Source organism: Vanellus vanellus (genome assembly GCF_965231255.1).
Source record: "Vanellus vanellus genome assembly, chromosome: 9".
Classification (NCBI taxonomy): Eukaryota; Metazoa; Chordata; class Aves; order Charadriiformes; family Charadriidae; genus Vanellus; species Vanellus vanellus.
This window is the reverse complement of record NC_138914.1, coordinates 18,956,124-18,977,836: the sequence shown is the minus strand read 5'-3', so window position 1 is coordinate 18,977,836 and position 21,713 is coordinate 18,956,124. Positions and strand designations below refer to the sequence as shown.

At 40.5% G+C, this 21,713-nt stretch overlaps 2 protein-coding genes across 2 annotated transcripts in view; one reads left to right on the top strand and one right to left on the bottom strand.

The window, feature by feature from the left end:
* Nucleotides 1-485: 485 nt before the first annotated feature.
* Nucleotides 486-9,848, bottom strand: GNL3 (G protein nucleolar 3). The gene is made up of 15 exons (XM_082487657.1): nt 9,751-9,848; nt 9,359-9,417; nt 8,811-8,948; nt 8,051-8,164; nt 7,790-7,873; nt 7,143-7,278; nt 6,146-6,249; nt 5,052-5,187; nt 4,447-4,534; nt 3,893-4,076; nt 3,106-3,248; nt 2,220-2,356; nt 1,477-1,685; nt 1,087-1,168; nt 486-998 (listed from the first exon to the last, which is right to left on the bottom strand). The coding sequence occupies exons 1-15, from the start codon at nt 9,761-9,763 to the stop codon at nt 910-912; spliced, it is 1,716 nt and encodes a 571-aa protein (XP_082343783.1). The 5' UTR covers nt 9,764-9,848; the 3' UTR covers nt 486-909.
* Nucleotides 9,849-12,774: 2,926 nt separating this feature from the next.
* Nucleotides 12,775-21,713, top strand: part of PBRM1 (polybromo 1) — a gene marked incomplete at its 5' end in the record, with an annotated part of 62,035 nt that continues 53,096 nt past the window's right edge. Inside the window, 9 exons of the mRNA XM_082487691.1 lie at nt 12,775-12,822; nt 13,893-14,048; nt 14,793-14,890; nt 15,474-15,621; nt 17,575-17,718; nt 18,427-18,543; nt 19,077-19,145; nt 19,920-20,018; nt 21,202-21,287. Coding sequence (XP_082343817.1) covers nt 12,775-12,822; nt 13,893-14,048; nt 14,793-14,890; nt 15,474-15,621; nt 17,575-17,718; nt 18,427-18,543; nt 19,077-19,145; nt 19,920-20,018; nt 21,202-21,287 — 965 coding nt within the window. The remainder of the gene's footprint in view (nt 12,823-13,892; nt 14,049-14,792; nt 14,891-15,473; nt 15,622-17,574; nt 17,719-18,426; nt 18,544-19,076; nt 19,146-19,919; nt 20,019-21,201; nt 21,288-21,713) is intronic.

The window sequence follows — 21,713 nt, the reverse complement described above, 5'->3', positions numbered from 1 at the left end:
AAAAGAACACAGAAGTCAGACTTTTAAAGTTAACAGGAAGAAAACAGGTGCATAGGAGGAAGATGCTTCATGTCAGGTGTTTATTCTAAATGCTTATTTCATTGAGCAGCTGCAGTGCTTCTTCATAATTCTCTTGCTACCCCAGTTCTGCTATAGGCTGAGTGCAGTAACAGGGCAACACTTTGCTTTACAGTTACCGGCTGTTACCATGTATAATAGGTGTCTTCAGGAAATATGTCTGTTGTTCAAGAGCACCGTAAGAACAAGAAACTTGTTCCCCAGTGAAGACAGATGACTAATACCATAATGTCAGTTAGCTTTCCCAGTGCTTAAGTACCTTATGTCTAGCTGAAATAAGTAGTATTTTCCACCCAACCGTTACATATGAAAATTCTGCAAGTTTTGCAAAAGTATACTGAAAACTTAACGACTTAAGTCATGCTCTAGAGGTATAGTGTCTGTAATCCTCTAAGGAAAACAATTAAATTTTATGGAGGCAGGACGAAAACTTACATTGAAATTTAATTGTTTGAACATAACTGAAATTAAAAAAACAATGGTAAACGTTTAAAGAAAAAGACAAAGGGTTTATCCTTTTGAAACATCTTTTTATAAGGCAAAGTGAACAGACTCAGTCTATTAAGAATTTTTTAAAATAGGCTTTTTTTAAATACAGGAAATAAAGTTTAGGACTTAAAGCTGAACAGTCAGTTTCCTAGACTTGTAGAAAATCTGTAATGATCAAGAGAGGTGCAGTATTATATACATTATTTGACATGGTAATAATTGTGAATCTTTGCAGTAGCTCTGGTATGCAGCATTCCTTCAACTTCTGCCACAAAACAAGCCTTCAGGACTGTTCTGAAAGCCAGTAATTAGTCTCCAAATGGTGTCTTCACACATAATTCATTACACATAGTCTGTATTAAAATCGTAGGCATCATCTTCATCTGCTGTCTTATCCAAGCTGAGTGATAGTGAATTGGAATGTTCACTTTCTGAGAAAAGGAAACGATGTGTTAGTGAAACCAATACAAGTGCTAGAGTACTAGAGACTACCTTCAAGCCAGGGTTTTTAATACAAACCTGCTATCTGCTTTTCTGAATTTGCAGGACTTGTTTGTTGTTTTCCAAGCTTTGCTCTCCTGGTGACCTGAACTTTGCGTTCCTACAAGTCAGAGAGGTCAGATATATGTGTTTATTCCGACATCGCTAATGAAGTCTGTCATGCAAATGAAACCTAACAGAGAATGATGATAGTGTGGATGTCCCCTTGCATAGTTGGTCAGGAACACACCGCCTTAGAATGTTAGAATGTTGTTTCCTTAATTTTGCAAAAAGCCAAACCGTTATCTCTAGGAGATTACTTTGATTTTTGATGAAGCTTTTTTATTACTCCTGGTTGCTACATGTTCTGTTTACAGCAGGATACTGACTAGGTACAGGTAGAAGAAGACTAATTAAACATTGATTTACCTCTTTGACATCCATTTCTTCCTCCATATCGTCTTGATCATCATCGTCACTTTCTGTGAAATCCTCCTCTTCTTCCTCCCCCTCCTTGCTTGTTTCCAAGTTTTCCCAGTCTGATGCTTCCTCTATCACTTTGTTTTCCTCTATTGTCCCATCTGTCATACCAGCTGACTGGAAAATTATGCTGCTTGCTGGACTGGGGTATTTTAAAGCTGGGAAAAACATAGGAAGTGTCTGTTAAGTCACTGTTAGCACCAGATGCAATGCCATTTTAGGTCAGGGCTGGAAAAAGACAGTTCTGCCCCTCCCTTCCACAATAACTCCCACATAAGCAGGTAGAACAAAAGACAATTATCTGATAATAGCTTTCTCTGAGGCATCTACAGAAGACTGCTAGGAGCCAAAAGACTTGGATTTGAGTAGATTTTACAGAGTAAAATGTACTTTGTTGGCCTAATTAGCCATTGTTTATGTACTCTTCAATATTCCTTCCTCCTGTTTCCTATTTAAGAGGGTTAGGTCAGATGAGCAAAAACTAAGAACTAGCAGGGATAATTTGTGTTAAGACAGTACGCAGACGCACTGTTCTGTTGCATCAGAATCTATTTCTTTCTTAAAAGATCCATATTCACTGCATATTGGCAAAGCTATCCTATAAACTCCAGGAGGACTTCCATTTAAGATCTCCCATTAAAACTACTACTAGCACTCTTAATGGTAGCAGTGTGTTACAGTAACAGTCCTACCTTGAACAGTGTTGTTGTTTTCTTCTTCTAGGTTCTTTAAATTAAAGCACTCCTGCATGGCAGCTATTTTATCTTCTGTAAGATACAGTGGCGGTTTCTGAGATACTGGAGGTTGTGAGTAGTACTTTATTTTAGCTCTGGGAAAATAAAATATCAGCAATAAAAAACAATCAAGGATAACATAGTTAAATCACTGTGTTTAAAAATAAAACCCAGAGCATAAACCTCTCAAACTCCTCAACCTAACTACTCATTTACTATCATCTGTTTAGCAGCAGTTAAATAGCTATTTAGATTTGACTCTGCAGTTGTCAATAACATTAAGTGTATTAAGTGTATAGCCCGCTCCTGAGAGGAAAAAGAAATGGCATGCTTTGTCACCACAAATCATCTGCCTGTAAAATCATGAGCTGTAAAAGCAGCCGAACCACTTGAAAAGGGGAAATAGTCACTCAGTTACTGAGTTACAGTTATTCCCACCCTCAGAATATAGGAACTGCTATAAATTTCCACAGAAAATTTGCCATATCCTTTTCTGTCCATAAAAGAGGACGACGTGGACTCAGTATTTGAAAGGAAGGCAAATTCCCTCAACAGAGTTATGGTATAAGTCAGCAAACTGGCTAGACTAATGTGCATCATGGTTTGAATCTGTCTATGTATCCTTCACTACTTTAGAAAATTATCCACGGATGGCGTTCTCTAAATCTGATATTCAGTCCAGCTCGTTACCAAAGTAAAACGTACGAAAGAAAATAAAAGCGGGAGCGTGGGGAAAAGCAGCCTCTCCCTTCTAAGTACTTCTCAGGACTCGGCGCTTCTGCTGTGCTGGATTAACAATGTGAAAAAGGTGAGCAGTATAAAGCAAAATTGATAGCATACGTACCCTGTCCAGTCACAAAGTAGTGTTTTAGCTATATTCTCTACGTCAGGAACACCTCCCTTTTTCAGCATACCCCTTTTCTGAGCAAGTAAAGTTAAAAATTCCTCAGTGTTCCTGAAATCTGGGATGCTATAGTGCATCACTACCTAGTGCAAAAGAAAATGGTGCATTCAGAACTTTTCTCTTAGTTTTAGGAATAAAAAAGCAAATCAAATAGGGTTACAATGAGGATGAACAAGTATGCGAAGAGCTGGTTTTCTCTTCCCTGTGGGAGTAAACTTTACAAAGCAAAATGCCTACTTCAACAACAAATTCATCTGCCATTCACCCGTACTAGTGGATGTAAAGAGGCATAACTTTTTTTCACAAAACTGTGTGCTCACAGAACTGAATGGGAATTAGACTTAGGTTAATCTACTTGAAACTAGAGTGAAATCAGAGTTGGATCTGAGGTCTTCACTGTAATAATAGGAAGCAGTCAGAATATCTTCATTTTTCACTCTGTGATGAGATCTTAAAAGCAGGGTTTTTTAAAAATCGGAAAAGTTATTGGTAAAACACTCTGGCTGACAGGATCATGGCATGCTGTTTCTGCCTCCCATTTATAAGGATGAAAGACCACACTTAAGTGTTGGATATACTAGCCAAAGTTTGCCACTCTGTACGGTCAGGAGAAAGCAGTGCAAAAGCTACCAGAATTAGCTGAAATGAAATGAACTTTCGTTATTGGCCTAAGAAACCTACAGAGAAGTCAAATGCAGTGAGAGATGTAGAAAAAGACAGAGCTCACCTGCTGTTTACTACAGTGATTTAGAATGGCATCTACTCCTTCAAGCACAGCTGCTGAGCCTGATTCTTCAGTGTCTATGATACTTCTCAAGGCCAGAGCCAGGGCACTGTTGGAAGGATCTGCAATTATACTTGGACTGTCCAACATCTTTGTCTGTTTATCAATGTGCACAATTTGCATGGACCTATTCAGAGAGAAATGCACTGTGAGTACATAAAGGTAATCAACTAGCAAAGCACTGGTAATGGTGAGGGATGCAAGACACAAAGCTCAGTGTTGGACTGAATGCACTTCATACAGAGTCAGTTCCAGTGTTTTCTCATCATGTGCTTTGTGTAGGATAGAAATCTAAATGTACAAAAATCTTATAACTATTCTCTCATGACAGCTTGCATCACACAGATCAGTATCTTTCATCCTGGCAAATTGAAAAGTGCATTTAAAACTGCACACAGGGGCAAACTTTGCCCTTAATGGATGGGAATTGTACATAAACAAGGTAATTGGAACATGACAAATAGGAAAATAAACAACTTTTATCAGACTCTGCTTACTTGGTAACACCTCTTGCTAGGCCAACATTGCAAGCACGAACTCCTTTAAGACTGTTGATTATGCTGCTCTTTCCCACATTAGGGAACCCTAAAGAAAACCACATAAATCCTTGTAAGTTAAATAAGAAAACTCAGCTGATCAAAACTGCTTCTTCCAGGTGTCTTTGTTAAAGTACATCTTCAGCGTGAGATCAGAGTTGGATCTGAAGTCTTCACTACAGAAGTAAGACAAAGTCTGTATCCTCATTTCTCACACTGACAATAGCAGAGACACGAAAGACACTACAAAACTTATCAGGTAGGAGGAAGGCAGTGCAACCAAGCTGTGTGGTACGTAAACTGCTTCTCTTGTTTCTCTAAGCTGCTGAATCAGCTAAGGCCTCACACAATGTGCCTTCCACAGACCACATACACTTCATATGTGTAAGCACAACATAGATCGCAGCCAACTGAAGTACTACAATAATGAGTCTTAGCTGAAAGTAAGAACAATGTCTACAAAGCCCAAAAGCAAGTTACATGTTAGTTGTTTTACCCAATTTGTAATACAGGATACCAAAGCTTTATGGGAGAAGGTGGCAACTCCTGTCTCTCCAAATGCTTACCTACTACCCCAACCTGAATCGCTTTGTTTTGAGTCCTGCCATAGTCTTGAAGAAGTTTCAAAAGGCATTTGCTTCCAAAACGTTCAGTGGTTCTTGATAAATCAACACGTGCACGTCTTTTAGTGAACTGTTCCTGCTACAGGATTCAAAGAAAAAAAAAACCCACGGTCAGGAGCTATTTAGGAAGATAAATACGTATGCTTAGATTTATTTATCTACTGTAATGTTTCCAACGCCTATCCTCTATTAGATGATGTTACTGTGTTCTTCTGCAGGAGTACGTTTAATAAGAAATTGGCTAATCAGTGAAATGACAGTAAAAAAAGGTAGCCGTAAACTACTACAAGAAAAAGGAATGTGAACTGACTAATAGGGCTTGTGATTTCAGTTCAGGCTGCGTTGCAGATTTTTTGTGTGACCATAAAATAACCATGTACGTTCAGATGGTAGAATCCTTAAATCTGCAAATTCACTCAAGAGGCTTCAGTTTTATAAGGTTTTCAAAACCTGCTCTCTGCATTGCAGTTTCTGCACCATTTTGCAGGAGGGTTTATTTCACTAAGCTGTTAACAGGGTTAAGTCGTGTGAAGCATTATGTATTAATACATGTATGACTCAAACGAGCAATTTCAAAGAGTTGAGACTAGGATGCAGGGAGCTAACCCCTTTATACTCTTCATGAAATAATGTCAGGCTCTGCCTTTATTAATGGCCACAGTCAGGATGAATGCAGTAGTATAGCCTGCACCGCTTTACCTACAAAACAATTCAGATGTAACTGTTGCATCCATCCTATGAAGAAGATGAAAAATTCCTCATTTTCCTCGCCTCACTGTCCTTTTTACAGTAAAAGAAAGACTTGCTTTTACTCTAGTCCAGCATCCTGGGCACAAATAACAATACATATTTCAACAGCAAGAATTCCCCCACAGTACCACAAAGCTTAGTCAAAACGCAAAGGCATATCCTTCAGTCACAACAGTACAATCAAACAAGGGGAAAAGGAATTTTAAAGAACAAGAGTTCCTGTTTCTCAACATGTACGATTGCAAACACACATGACTCGGCCATGAGACAGCCTGCAGTGCTCTTACCATAGTCTTGTCCTTCATCAGTGTTGCCGATTTAAAAGCAACCGTTGGAAACTCTTTCTTCAAATAATTCAACCATTTCTCTAAGTTTTCCTTTGGCACTAGATCTGGAAAAAAAGAGCACAGTCCTTTCACTCCTGTGAATCTTAAACATCACTGTGTGGAGGAAATCTAATGTGGAATTGGGAACCAGGCTGTATTTTGTCTATTTAGGATGTTTCTTTATAACAAAGAACGTTTGGCTGTAAACTCTGGTAGAGTACTGGGTATGTTCCCCACAGGCACCCAGTGTTGCAAGTTTTAGTCTTTATTTTCTGCCTCAAGCAGAACATACCATAATTACATTTTTGGTTCCTGTATCAGATTTTTAATGGTGGGGTCTTGCTAGAAGACTTTGTACGGTACAGAGAGTGATGTTCTGTGAAGGATTATCCCATCATCCTTGCAAAGGCTACCCTAATACAAAGTTCTCTTTACTCTTGTTGTTGCTCTTGGTGTTTCCTTTTCATTTTTTTGCTGCTGCTAACCCAGTAATTTCCAGCCTTTTTAGATGGTTTCATCTGCTTTTGTGTGCATTCTTTCATACAGCAATGGAAGAAAGAAAATACTTCCCAAAGCCAAATTTCAAATATAACTATTGCGTTGATTTTTAGCTCACCGTTGCCTCAGTGGGGACCAGCACTGTAACCTCTGCCTACTCACATTCACAGAAATATTAAAAATTGTAAGATGTTTAACTTCTGTCAAATTTGGCTGAAACTGGCCACTGCCCTCAGAAGTTACTGCAAAAGAAAGGGGGTAATGTGCATTTATGTCTGTGGTGTTCTCTTAGCAAACTAGACTAAAAGGTGGAGGAGACAGGACCCCTTCAGTAGGGCAGTGAGCTCAGAGTTGGATCTTATGTCTTCAATAGAATCTCAGATGCCTTTAAAATCTTCTTCATAGCTCACAGAACCTCACAGTTACTAAGTAACACTTCAAAAAAACCTGTGCTTCTTACCAATTTTGTTCAGAACCAACAGCAGCTTTTTGTCTCCTCCAGAGCAAGTTACAGCTTGCTCCAGTTGAGGACACCGGCAGCCCATTGGATCCCTTGCATCCAAAACCTCTAGAACCACGTCTGAGGCATCAATCACCTAGGTTAGAAAAAAGAGAGAATACTCTCAAATATGTCAGAAATTACAGACCATTTGACAGATGACAACTTTGGAACAGATGTGGCTTACGAGAATTACTGGTGAATTTCACAGAATGACTGGAGAGTTTTCATAGGACTATTCTTGTTTGAGCTCCTTTCTTCACAACTACAAACCAGAAAGCTGAAGCAATTTTCATCTTTTTCCTCCAAAGGCAAGAAATCCTCAGGCCCTAGTACCTCATTACTACAAGAGCTCTTTTATTGCTCAGTATGTTCTGACATTGGCCCAAGAAGTTGCATGCCTCAAAGTTCTCGATGTCTCAGTAGCTCACACCAGACAAGACTGAAACCCTCAGTTTCTGTTGTAAAATCCCTTACTTCAGTGTTGAAGTTTACCACAAGCAACCTTTATACTCTCTAGCAGCTGCACAGTAACGCAAAAAAGGAAAATAACAAGTACTCATTGATGACTCTCATCAAGATATATAAAAGTGGTTGAAATGTCTCACCTTCTTGAGCTCCCTGCAAAATGATTTCTTTGAATTTTTATCCAGCAGTTTGTTAGTCTTTGCTTTAGACTTGTCAGAGGATTCCTGGATGTGAATAACAATGAAAGGGAATGATTTAACTGAGAATTAGTGTATTAGACCTGCGTGCATACACAGCATGAAAATATAACATGTAACATACTGCTTAAGAAGATGCAGTTTCAGAATTACTTTTATTGCTTCTATAAGCTTCAAAGAAACAAAATCGTGCCAGACACCTACCTTTCCCTCTGCTTTTTCCTTGATTTTGGCTGCCTTCTTTTTAGCTTCAAGCTTCCTCTTCCTTTCATGTTCTTTCTGTCTGTTAAGCTTCTGTTTTTGTTTTAGTTCTTCAAGCTGATTGCAAACAAAAACCCAAGCCAGGTAAAACACATTTGAAGGTGGTAAGTAAGGCTGTTCTTTTTTCTTATTTACTTATTTCTGACCAAAGCTTAGTTAGAAGTGATGGCTGTCCAAATGACACTGGGAACTTTTTTCTACATCCTGCCCTAAAAAGAATACCGTTGCCTTCAATTGCCTCAAAACCAGAGGCAATACATCCACTAGCTAGACCCCAAAATAACAGCTGTGCAGCAACCCCATTACAATTGATAACAGTGCGGCTCTCGTGTCGCATTCGTCCACGCTGCAGACCACAGATCCTTATTTTCTGTATAATCACATAATGCCAAGATGCTTTTAGCATTCTGACGAGACATCTACGTATCTTAGCATCACAGGCAACTCTGATCACATTAGAAATGATACTTCCAGCATGTTTATACACACAGTGATGAAATGAAGGTTAAAAATAAAAGAGTACATTGTTACACACTGTATAATGCTGGAAATAAAGATATTATTTTTCCAAAGTACATGTCTACTAGTACCATTTACAATCTGCCATGATTATGCCTCTGGGCATGCACACGTGCACACAAGGCTGCCTTGAAAATAGCAATGGTCTCAGTTCTTGTCCTCTTTACCACAAACTGTATTTTACCTTCTGCTTTCTTTGCTCTGCTTCCCGTAGAAGCTCTGCCTTAAATGGTGCGGCACTGGGAACACCGGGATCTTTCTTGGGCTTTTTGTGTCCACGTTTTTTGGCCTCCTTCCTGACTTTTCGGTGGTGTTCTCTGATCTTAAGACAGGAACAAAAATATTTTCTCAGTCTAAGGCAAAAAAAAAGGGACGTATCCCCCCTAATTACAGAAACAGAGTAAAAAATGGTATGTTTCTGACTTTAGATTGAAGTGTTTCGATTGCGTAATGTCTCATCGTAAAGCTACATACCAGCCCAAAATAATGCAAAATGTAATGATATAAAAAAAAAAAAGCCACGCTCCTTTCTACATCATCCTTCGTCATATGGTGACTAGAAAGCAAATTCCTCACTACAGTCCAGACTCCTTAATGTTCGATAGAACATGCTTATTGTGTACGTGTATATGTACAACATGTTTCTGTAATAATATATAAAAAATGGTTTTAGTGTTAAACTAGCTAGTACGGAGCTTTAATTAGAAACAGACACCCCCCGCCGGGACTCACCTTCTTCTGGATCTTGTAGCGCTTGTGGCAGGTCAGCCTCTTGCTGGCCTTCTTCAGCTCTGCAAGGCACCGCGCCCGTCACCGCCAGCTCCTAGCCGCCCCCCCCGGGACACCCCCGCCGCTCACGGGCGCCCGGGGAAAAGGCCGAGCTCCCATCACCGCCGCCTCGAGCCCCGGTGTCCGATTCCCGCGCCCCGCGCCGCCGCCGTTCCCTCGGCCGCAGGCAGCCGCTCCCCCCCCCCCCCCCCCCCCCCCAGCCCGCCGCCATTCCCCCTGGACCAGGCCGCCGCCCGCCCCCGCCGTTCCCTCGCCTCAGAGCGCTCGCCGGCGATATCGCCCGAGGCCCGCCCCCACCCGCGGCCACCGGTGCCCCCGCTCCCGCCACCGCTCACTGGGCCGCTTCATGGCGCCGCCGGTCCGCGCTCGGCCGCGGCCCCACGTGGAAGGCCGCCCTCCTTCCTCCTCCCGCCGGCGGGCGCTGCCGTAAAGCGAAGCGGCCCTTCCTCGCCGGAGGTGTCGCGCGGGCTCGGCGCGTTTGGCGGCCGGGCGGGCTTTGCGGCAGCGGCGGGCTCGGCGGTACGGAGCGGCGGCGGCGGCGGCACCGACGGCTGCAGCAGCAGCAGCAGCAGCGGTGGCGGGGCGGGCGGCGGAGGGCGAGTGCGGCCGCGGCTGTCGGAGGCGGAGCGGAGCCGGCTGGGTGAGCGGCGCGGCGCCGGGGTCGCGCAGGCGGGGCGGCGGGCCGAAGCCAGGAGGCCGCTGCCTCCCTTTGTGTGGCCGCCGCGGGGAGGCAGCGCCGCCCGGCCGCGCAGCGGCTCCGCCACCGGCGGGCCCCGCGCCGGGCCCGGGGGCGCCGAGCCCCTCCGCCTCCTCCTGTCACCTCCCCCGTCCCCGCCTCCCGCGGCGGCCCTGGCCTTGGGCGCGGCCCCCTCGGTGTCGCTGTCCCTCACCGGCGTCCCGATCCCGCCGGCCCCGGTGTCTCCCTCAGCCCTCCCCGCGGTGCCGTCCCCGTCCCGTCCTCGGGCCGAGCTCGCAGCGGTGACAGCGGCGGCGCGGCGGGCGGGTGGCCGAGGGCCGGCGGCGGCGCGGCCGCTCCCGGGGCCTCCGGAGCGGGGCCCGGGACCGTGTCCTGCCCGGTACGGGCCGGGGAGGGGACGCTGTCCTGTCAGGCCGTGAGGGCGCAGGCTGGTCCGGTGCCCGAAAAGGTGTTTTTCTTTGTCTCTTTCGTCTTCGGCCAACAATAACACCTCATAAATCGGTCAGGAGCCCGCCGGCGGGGCGGTTTGGGGATATTATGTGTTTTGCCTCTTTGTTTCTTGTCCCAGTGCTCATAAAACGATGGATATGCTTTGCCTCTCACTTCTTCACCAACTCTGTGCTTTTATAGTGTCTGGTTGCTGCCGTCCCCCCTTTCCTGTGTTGTAGCTGGTTTCAATGGGATCGATAATCGGGAGAAATTCTGGCTGTGTTTTTCTGCCTGTTCCATTTGCTAAAGTTACCATGGTTTGTTGAGTATTTCTGTTGAAATGTGGGAGATCCTGATAATGATAAAATACTTTCCGTGGTATCTGTTGGGTTTTAGCTTTTTTCTACTTGGAGGCAGAAGATGAAATGTGTGCTAGAACTTCCTTGGCTTGTTTTAACCGTGTTATATCAAATGCACGTAAAACCTGCTCGTTTAATGAGGCAATAGTTGTGCTGATCAGTAGTAGTAGCAGCACAGCTTTCAGGGGAGGCAATCTTCTACCCGTTGTGTATATGTTAGTATACATGTATAGTAGTCATGGCCAAAACATTTCTTACAGAGATGTCTATGGTAATGTGACGTTTTTATGGGCAATGTGAGCAATTATTAAGAGGATGCCCAAGGTCCTGTTGCACAGGAGGTGGCTTGTTCGTAGCGGTGGAGATTCTTGGTGTGACTGTTGAGTCTTGTGAGCTAGCAGCTACATTGCAAGAAGGAGGTCTAGGAGACATGTTCTTAAGTAAAACAATACATTTCTGTGCACAGTAGGATTATCTGTGTTTATGAGCATGGAGATCTAGAGAGAAGTTTGCATTCCGGAGCCTGGCATTCGGTAGGAGTTTTAGGTAAGCAGTTCTCTCGCTGAGTATTGATGTTCAGACTGTGATACGTGTTTTGCCCCTTCCTCAGTTATTGGAGGAGAAAAATGTTTTTGGAGGCTGTGTACAGAATGGTCAGGTGTCTTGATCGTACAAGTATACACCAGCATCTGCGTATGTCTGAGAACCGCAGCGCATGTTCCTCAGATAATGGACATGCAGAAGCCTATATGCAGTTTGCAGGCAGGCACTGGTTGGGGAGGTCCCCAAATCTTTACTTCAGGGTGGCGTTGGACTGAGTGTACTTTTGGGTTCTTGGGTGACCCAGAATTATTGATTCCAGTAGTCTCTCCTGCCTTTCTTTCACAACCAAGAACTTGTGTTTTCTAGCAGCCTCCCCGTCAGCACACGCCTGGTGTTAGCCATTTGACACTGTAGCTTTCAGACAAAAGTTGGAGGCAGGGCCAAAAGCAACAGGGTGGTTGTCCGTTCCTGAGATGAATTGTCTGCTAATAAAGCACAAAGATTCTTTGTATGTGTGTGTTATGAAAATGTCCAGAGTACTGAACAGAACAATCTCTGTGGGGTTTTATTGAAGACAGTAGTTGTATGAATGAAACAGAAGCAATCATTTTGCCATAAAATGGATCTTTAGATTTCGCATGGAATTTCTGAAAAAAAATCAGATTTGGAGACTGCTTAGAATTCGAAACAGGTATATCTTTAGTGAATCTGTATGGCTGGATCCATAATGTTGCTTACTTATGAGGATAAAAATCCACTCTGAAGGCTGATGGAGGTGCATCATCACTAGAGAGTCTATTAAATGTTTCTTGACCTTAAAAATGATTTTCTTATTGTTATAAGCACTGTACTACTACACATTCTGTAAGTTTTACCACTTTCTGGTTTTTACTCTCGGGTCAGATATCGCTTATGTTTACTCCCTGCTTGATGAATCATTCTTTTACAAGTGGCTGTGAAATCCGTAGTATGTATTCAGGAACATTAGAGAAATGTGTTTTTACTGTAAAAATGATGGAAATGTCTAGCATTTTGTGCACAAAATTACTTTGTAGAGTTTCTGCTAGGCTAAAAAAAGTTGCCTTCTGTTTCTTCCTTTTTTTCCTCTCTCACTGTAATTATTCAATTTATTCTTCGTTTTTCTTCTTTAATTATCTATATCATATTTATTATTAATATTTAATAATCTATCTATATCTACTATCAATTTTCTTCTGTCTCTCTCTTTCCTTTTTCTTGTCTTCCAGTTTTGACTCTACTAACACCATTGCTGATTTGCTACTCTTAGAGTGTTACCTTCTCCCAGTATCTGTACTTGCCCATCAGACACTATGAGGAGACTGGCTTTTCGAGGTGCTGGTTGTACTCTGGTAAATCTGGTAAATTATTGATTGCATGTGCACCATTCTCTCCATTTCTCCGCGTTAGGCTTTTGCTTTTCTTTCTCCTAACTATTAATTATTCCTGCATTATTCATCTCATTTGTGTGCTTGAAATTAATTCTGTCTCTTAACATAAATGCTCTGATGCGGTTATGTTGTGCTGCCATACCTTGTAAATTAACTGAGTCCTTCCTAGAAGAAATTCCTTGATTTGGTTGGAAAATGGGTATAGGCTGGGATAGATGGATCTATTCTGTCTTCAGCCTTTGAGACAGCTACAAATAAAGATATTTTTATGATGCTGTCACTGGAAGTTGGGAAAGAGCCAACAACTTGTTCCATAAATCACTAGAGTTGTTGGATGGAGGTTATTCATTTGTCACTGTTTGTGTTGATAAACGGAAAACTATGGCCAAAAAAGGAGGTGGCTTTTTCTACTTCTTGATGGTTGAGCCATTCATCCTACACATAAAGCGGGAGTGGTGGGTCACACAATGGTCCAGACCTTTTTTTGGCTTGAATCTAAGACAAGGTATTCAGTAGCCATTTGAATTTCAGTTTGTAATATGTTTTGTTTGTGTTTTTTTTGTTTGTTTGTTTGTGCTTTTTGTTTGTTTGTGGGTTTTGGTTTGTTTTTGTTTTTTTTTTTTTAATTTGACATGGAATGACATGCTTTTACAGCAGAACAGAGCAGTTGTCTCTGTACAGCTCTTTCCTTTAAAAGAGCAGTTCTCGCTTAGTTATCATGCATGGGATGAAGTATCAAAATGTAGAGAGCTTAAGAATGTATCCTAGTAAGAGCTGCTAAATTCATCTTTATCACTGTGAGCCATAGAGCTTTCTGACATTGCTGTAATCAGTGGCTATAAAACTGTAGGACCATTTTAATTTCCCTTTACTCCTGCCAGTTTTCAAAAAGCTGGTGTTAAGGTATATGGCTTAACTGAACTGACATGTGTAACAAACGTATGTGACTCATCCTAAAGCATTGCTAGCTTCATAGTTAGCTCTCACCAGAGAGTTTGGATGCAATGCCATGAGTTTAAGAACATTTGTCTTCATTATAGAAGAAGTTGGATTCCATGGGTTCCAAGAGGCGAAGAGCTACCTCGCCTTCCAGCAGCGTCAGCGGAGGAGACTTTGATGATGGCCACCACTCCACGAATATACCAGGCCCAAGCAGAAAGAGGAGGAGACTTTCCAATCTCCCAACTGTAGATCCTGTTAGTACCTTCTTATTATGCACAACTTTTTCTCTTGGGGATACTGTATCCCTATCTGGGAAATGCTGGATTGTAAAATGGATGATCATATGCATTACATATACACTGGTCCTGAATCTGTTGCTGCTTTGGCTAAGCTTTGTTTAGAATCTCGTTCAGCTTTGGCTTGTTCTTGTCTCCCCAGTTTCATCTTTTTCTTTCCCATTTTCCTTTTGCTGCTTTTCTTTTTTTGCTGATGATTTTAGCAGATGGAAGGATATTGGAGAAGGAGCTGAAATCATAACACGGAGAAGTTGAGAGCTGTGTATGAATAGCAAATGCAGAGAGAGATAAGTGGGGAATGGCACAGGCAGTGATTGCTGAAGTGTACAATGTCTCTGTTATACCTTTGAGTTAACAGTCTAATTTTAATTAATTGCAGGGCAGAAGAACCCCTGTTGTTGTTTTAGATGTCTATAACTTGGAGAGAATTGTGCTGAATTAATTTACATTTTGGGTGTTTTACTTAGAATTAGAATTGAAAGAAAGCTTCCTATGTTCAAAAAAATAAATTAAAATTCTGCAGTACCTGGCATACTTGTCAAGTATCGTTCTAATATATGACATCCACCAATTTCTTCACAATTCTGCTTTAGAGCACGCTGTGGATTGGCAGCTTGTCTTTCCCATTGTAAGCAGGCTTTGATTTGTTAGCTCCTTAAAATTTTCTCCTTTTTCATTACTTTATTGTTCTTGCATTTTTAGATTGCTGTATGCCATGAACTTTATAACACCATCAGAGATTACAAAGATGAACAGGGCAGGCTCCTTTGTGAGCTTTTCATTAGGGCACCGAAACGAAGGTAAGAGCTCTGGTTAAGCCTTGAACCTGAGATTTAATCAGGGAGTAAGTGGATATTGAGGAATACTGCAGCATTAATAGCTGTGAAAAATTTAAGCTAAATTTCTCATGGTTTCACACTGGTGTTTGATTTGAGTATTTGTTGTAATTATTCAATGGGACATGCTAACATTGGTGCCCTTTTTCAGTCAAAAAAGAGTACGCTGAATTGATTTAAAATGTTTCTTGTGACACCTGCCTAAAATATCTATGTTTTTGGCTATAAAATATTTGACGAAAGTGGTGGAATGTAACACTAAGGGCATATCTTGGGAATATTAATAGAAGTGACCCTTGAAAATGTAGTAGATAAAGTAAGAGACTGAATTTTATCTTAAACTCAGAAAATTGAGGGTAGTAACAAAAAAGGTAATAAAGTAAGCCTACAAATAGACCACTGTCCAGATCTTTTAGCTGTAACAAAAATGTAGTGGAACTTTCTATGATTTCTTTGTTTTATTTAGTCATAGACACGTACAAAGTTTAATGCTGTGGTTTTGGTTTTACTGCTTAGAATATAATGCTTGTTTTTGTCATTGCAACAGAAATCAGCCAGATTATTATGAAGTGGTTTCTCAGCCAATTGATTTAATGAAAATCCAACAAAAGCTAAAGATGGAGGAATATGATGATGTGAATGTGCTGACTGCTGATTTTCAGCTTCTCTTTAACAACGCGAAGGCTTACTATAAGGTGAGGAAATACATATCAAGATACTTTTTTTCCCCAAGTAAGAGTTTATAGATAACAGCAAGCATACAGTAGGAGTGTTGAATCTTTCTAGTCCGCTTAATAATATGAAAAAAAGGCACGCTGATTATCGTGGTCAGGATGATAGATTGTGAGTGTATGTGACAATGTATTTCATCAGGGGTGCAACCCCTGTGTCCATTCCCCCAAACTGGGTATGTCTTTTATTTTAGATGGTAGAGGTTTTTCTTGCAGTTGCCTTAAGGAAGTGGAGAAAAATTGGATTAATCTTGTGTAATGGAAGGCTATGTTAAACATAAAACAGTGAAACTGTATGGAGTGACTGAGATGATACAGCAAATCTAAAACTGCTAATATTGCCTTTCATATGTCTATGACTTCGGAGATGATCCAAATGACTGCTTTCTGAATGACCCAATCAGTGTAACCATGTATCATTCAGAAAAGCAATGTTTATTTTATTTATGTTTGTGCATGTGTGTGTAGCTTTTTGAAAAACACTCAGATTTATGGATTAATGCATTTGCACATTCTGGTTAGAGTAGAAAAAGTACAAAGGTTTCCAGATTCATTATGTACTCCTGAAGCTTTGCAAGGCACTCACCCTTTAATGTTGGCTTTTTCATGGTTTCTACATGAGGGAGAAGGTCTTGATGGCAGGAAAGAATGGTTAGAGTTTTACAAAATGTGTGCTGCCTGTGCCTACAGGATAGCGGACTCAAAATTACGCCTGTATCATAAAAAACTTGCAGGTAGAATAGAAATGGGTAGCCATTTTTCTAGGATGAAGGAATGTTTACATTTCCAGAGAAGCACAGAGTTGTGAGCTGGAGGTATGGCACACAAACATAACCTCTTCTTTTTTCATCTTTTACCTTACCCACGCAGTTCCAATGACGCATATAAAACAGGGACGACTGATTCATCGTCAAGGTCTTTATTGCAGCAGATGTTTTATTTGCAGTGCTAGATTAGAATGGAAACCTTTGGGTTTTTAGTATTTTGGTTCAAGTCTTACACTTTGTACCAACTTGCATTAATATAGAAGGAAGCAGACTAGTGGAGGAGAATACCCTTTAAATCTGTTCCTCATAATTAACACCTGGTCTCATGTCTTGAAAATACTTAAGCCTAATAAGGTAAGCTTAAGAATAGTTCTCATGTTGGTTTCTCATTTGTATTGCAAGCTGTCAGAGGTTGAGAGAGTGAAGTAGGAAGAGCATAATCTGCTCTGTACTAAGGTGACATATCTGCAGGGATACCTGAAATAGAGGTTAAGTGACAGAGGAAAGGGAAAGAAAAATACATGAGTGGAAAAGCAGTCTTTTTTCTGGGTAATGTTGTTAAGTAGTAATGTTAATGGGCACATGCTTGTCTGCCGCTACCAACTCTCTATTTACAAAACTTGATTTGCTGACTAATGTTTCTAGCTCCTCCAAAAAAATACACCTGAGTGTGTACCCAGGTGGTAGCATGTTGTCAACTTCTTGTAGCACGTGTCAAATTCACAGTTAATGCTGAGTGTAAATCATTGCAGTGCTTTTAAAGATATTGGCACGTTTATTGGCATTCTTCTTCCATAGAAATTAATATTCAATTGCCACGCAATGACAGCAGTATTGGCTTAAATCACATTTTTATATTTAGTGTATTAGTGTATTTTAAATATCAGTAGGGTTATGCTTCAACAAAACCTAATGATTTCCCCAGATTCATTTAATAGGCTGGTCGAAGTCTCAACCCCAGTAATTTTATTGCTAAGTTTTCTGAAAGACTTAGATGCTTTGGAGTGGTGGAGGTTATATTCTGTAGTGCTTATTGCGATTCCTAACGTCTGTGTTGAAGAACGACTGAAGCAGGAATTTCCCAGGTATACATTTCCTTCAGGTAAGAACGATCTGAATTTTGAGTAGAATGTTCGATTTGTTTTTGCAGCCTGATTCTCCTGAATATAAAGCTGCCTGCAAATTATGGGAGTTGTATTTGCGCACAAAAAATGAATTCGTTCAAAAAGGTGATGCAGAGGAGGAAGATGAAGATGAGGACGGACATGACAATCAAGGCGCAAATTCTGAATTAGTAAGTGTGGGCAAGACAGCTGCAGTTGGGTAGGCCATGGCTCTGTACATCAGCTGACTGAGAGGGAGGTTGGCCTCCATATGAGAAAAACCATAAAGTCTTTTCGGAGTTACATTATACCCTAAAAGGTATTTCTTAGATGAGTTTATTACTTAATAATTTCACAGCGTTGCATGTGTGTTTCACTTTGCCTAGCAAAAAAAGTTACCAGGTTTTCGACATGGATAAAACGTGGTTCTGGTTTAGCTGAAACTAATATGTGTGCTTGATATCATGCCAACATTGAGGTTTGATGCAAGCAAGCTTCATGTCTAATGGCATCATTTTCCAGCGAGTGTCCCAGTCGGTTAGTGCAGCTGTTCCTGAAGTGTTCTATAAGCCAGATATGATGACAGGAAGTTTGGGCTTGTCTGGGTTTTGTGATGTTGGGATGCACGTTTTCATTACAAACATTTCATTACAGACAAACAGGTCTGTTCTAACAGGATGTGATGTATGTCTGACAGTCTGCAGTGGAAATGCGAACCTAAAGTTTTCTCATGTGCTTTACCTAAATGCATCAGCAATGTTGTTTTCAAAGTCACATCCGTGTTTTATAGCTGATTTTTTTTCTGTTTTTGAAAAGTAAATTCATATATTTCAGTGCAACTTGAAGTGCTCCACTATGGCTGCTGTTAAAACTCCTTGTGATTTCGTTTCTTCTATTAGTCATCTCCAGGTTACCTGAAGGAAATTCTTGAACAGCTTCTTGAAGCTGTAGCTGTTGCCACAAACCCATCAGGACGCCTCATAAGTGAACTGTTTCAGAAACTTCCTTCTAAAGTGGTGGGTGTTTTAATAATATTAGTTGTGTTCTAAGTTGGAAAACTGGACATGTATATAGCTGGTGTTATATGTAATGATGGGCACACTCAGGATGCAGTTCTTTGTTGCTGTGTCATCAGCGACAAACTCGAGCTGTTTTTAGAGCTCTCCCTCCTTTCTTTGCTCCTACCCACTTGTTCCCGGCCCTTCATTGCAGATTTGGGCCTGCCCTGTTCTGCCAGTTTAGGTAATTGGGTTTTTTTGGTGCGGAGTTTTTAATTTTTAAAATGTAACCAGCAAAATAAATACTCTGAAGACCATCACTACATATTTGGCTTTCAGACAGAACTGTTCCTTTATGTCAGTTTATTGATGAATTATAATTCCTTGTATCTGCCTTATGATCTGGCTCGCCCAAATTGAAGCCTAGTGCTATGTTTATGAAGCTCACACTGTTCTTATCTCTGATTCATCTAATAGCTCATTCTGTGAGCTACCAGAACAATAGCTTTGTGACTGTTTATAGTAACATACGAATTATTTTTGCTTTCCAGCAATATCCAGATTATTATGCAATAATAAAGGAGCCCATAGATCTTAAAACTATTGCCCAAAGGATACAGGTACAGTATAAGCACACTAATGTGTCAGAGTATAGACGTGTTTAACAGTAAGCATTCTAAAATTATTAGAAGCTTAAGTTCATGGTGGTAGGAAAGGCAATGTGTTTTTCCCCTGCTATTTAAAAATCTGAATGCCATGCCGATTTAGTGTTCTGTCCTGGGTTAATGCTGCAGCAGTAGCTGTATTGAAGATCAAGCATCATAAACTGTGGTGTGCTGGCATTGAGCCTGAATATTTTGGGTTCCATGATGGTTTAAAGTAGTTCCTTGGCAAGTACTGCTCATGTAAAACATTGAAGTATTGAAGTTTGGTTGTGCATTATCATCACCTGCTTTTGTTCTAGTGCTATAAATAGGTGTTTTGTACTGATGCATTTTTCATCTTACTTCTCCTGTGATTTGAAATATTGTTCTGTAATTCTAGCATTTTGTATAATAGTAGGGGATTGCACATAGACTAACTGAACTAGAGAATAAAGGTAAACCAGCATTTTGTCAGAACCCTTCAAAATTAAGATAATCTAATGTATTAAGTATTTTTTTCAGTATTACTTAGCATTCATAAGCTCTACAAGGATTTAGCACTTACGTTTGTTACGTTCTTTTCTGATGACTTTTCCCAGATACTTACCTGTCCTCTTTATAAATATGTTCTTGTTTTTCTATAAATGTTCCCTTTATTCTATATGAACTCCCGTTGCTTTTCACTATTGACTTAGTTCTCATGCTATCTGAAGATTGCCATTTCAACCAGTTCTGGTTTTTGTTGTATAGAATGGGACTTATAAAAGCATTCATGCAATGGCCAAGGATATAGATCTTCTGGCAAAGAACGCCAAAACCTACAATGAGCCCGGATCACAAGTATTCAAGGTTAGTTTCAGTTGTTCGTAGTTTGATTTGAATTCAGATTTTCTTTACTAGTTTCTGTGCTGATTGATCCTTATTGAATCTTTAGCATAAGGCCCTAAAGACTCTGCATTTTTTAAAAAAATAGCTATTAGTGGCTTTTTTTCTTTTCTTTTTTTTTTTTTTTATATTGCTTTTAGTATAATTGGGGTGTATGTAATTTTTTTTTTCCCTTGAGGCATATGATTGTTTCCAATTAAATTGTATCTCGGGATATGAGTTACATGACTTCATTGGAGGAATGGAGGATCCCTGTACTTGTGATTGAAGTTGAAATGGCTGAAGCTACAGGTTCAAGTGATAGCAGTAGTACTCAGCTGTTATCTCTTTCCAGATTGCAGGAACAGTGTATGGTTTTCATCATACACTTCAAAACCAGAGTCATGCCTTCTTTGCATAGTTTTGGAAGATCGTCTTCATTTTAGACACATTTTTGTGACCAAATTGTACCTCCTATCTCTTTCATACTTAGTTCACCAGCATTTTGTGTACAAATTATCACATTGCTGTTTCCATGTACTCTGGAAAGAAGAGAATTCCAGTGGGAAATGATTCCTTTGTGTGCTCGGTTTTTAAGGGCTTTGTGGTGAGAGAACTTGTATATGTATAACACTATGATGTAAGTGGTTCTTGGACTTTTCCAATTGCACTTCTGTTTGGATTGTAGTTTCGGTTCCTCGCAACATTACTTATACTTGTAACCTCACTCAAAAATTGTAATCTCTGTTTTGTGAACTGTTACTCCGAGTATCAAGTCCACGGGTGTAGGATGAGAGCGAGCAAACGTTGTAAAGCTGGGTAATGGTAGTAACTTTTTGATTGCAAAGGCACAGAAACTCACTGGTCTGTTTAGTTCAAAGTGGTATTGGTGTATATTTGCAAATTGTTGGTTTGTTTTTTTTTTTTTTAAAGAATACAACAAAATATGAGCTTGAAGCTACTCACGTATTCCATTCAGTTTTTACAGGCCACTGTGGGTGTATTTCAGGCAGACTTTGTTCTATGCTTTATTTCTCATGCAAAATTGTTTTATATCTAAATGTAAAACCCCCTTCATTTTTGTTTTAGATTTTTAGATAGATGAATATACGTGACTATAACATTCTTCACTTTCATCATTAAACAAAAAAATTCTTTTAATTGACAGGATGCAAATGCGATTAAAAAAATATTTAATATGAAAAAGGCTGAAATTGAACACAGTGAGTTGGCCAAGTCAAGTCTCCGAATCAGGTACTGCAAATAGAGTTCTTATAGTCTCGTATAAAAATCTCTATAGATATTCCCTTAATTTTGCTGTGGAGGATAGAGTGGGAAATAATTGCTTGAAAACTTAGTTTATGGTTGTTTTAAAACTTATAAATCATAAAATAGGTTTTGGAAGGAAACTTTTTATTGAAATACATCTGTGATGAAATATTTCTGTGATGTACTTGATTATGAAAAACATTGCCAGTGGATCTTTTATAACTTAAGCCACTTAAGCCAACTTCCACATGTGTTTATAAGTCAATAACAGAAAAGGAATAGTGAGGAACAAGGTGCTTTGTTGTGCTTGATTTGTGGAGAATGCTGGATATTCTTGAACCTTGTTAGGAGCTGAAACATAAGAGGTCACAGTGAATTAGGTAGGGGCAGAAACATAGGAACAAGATGTCA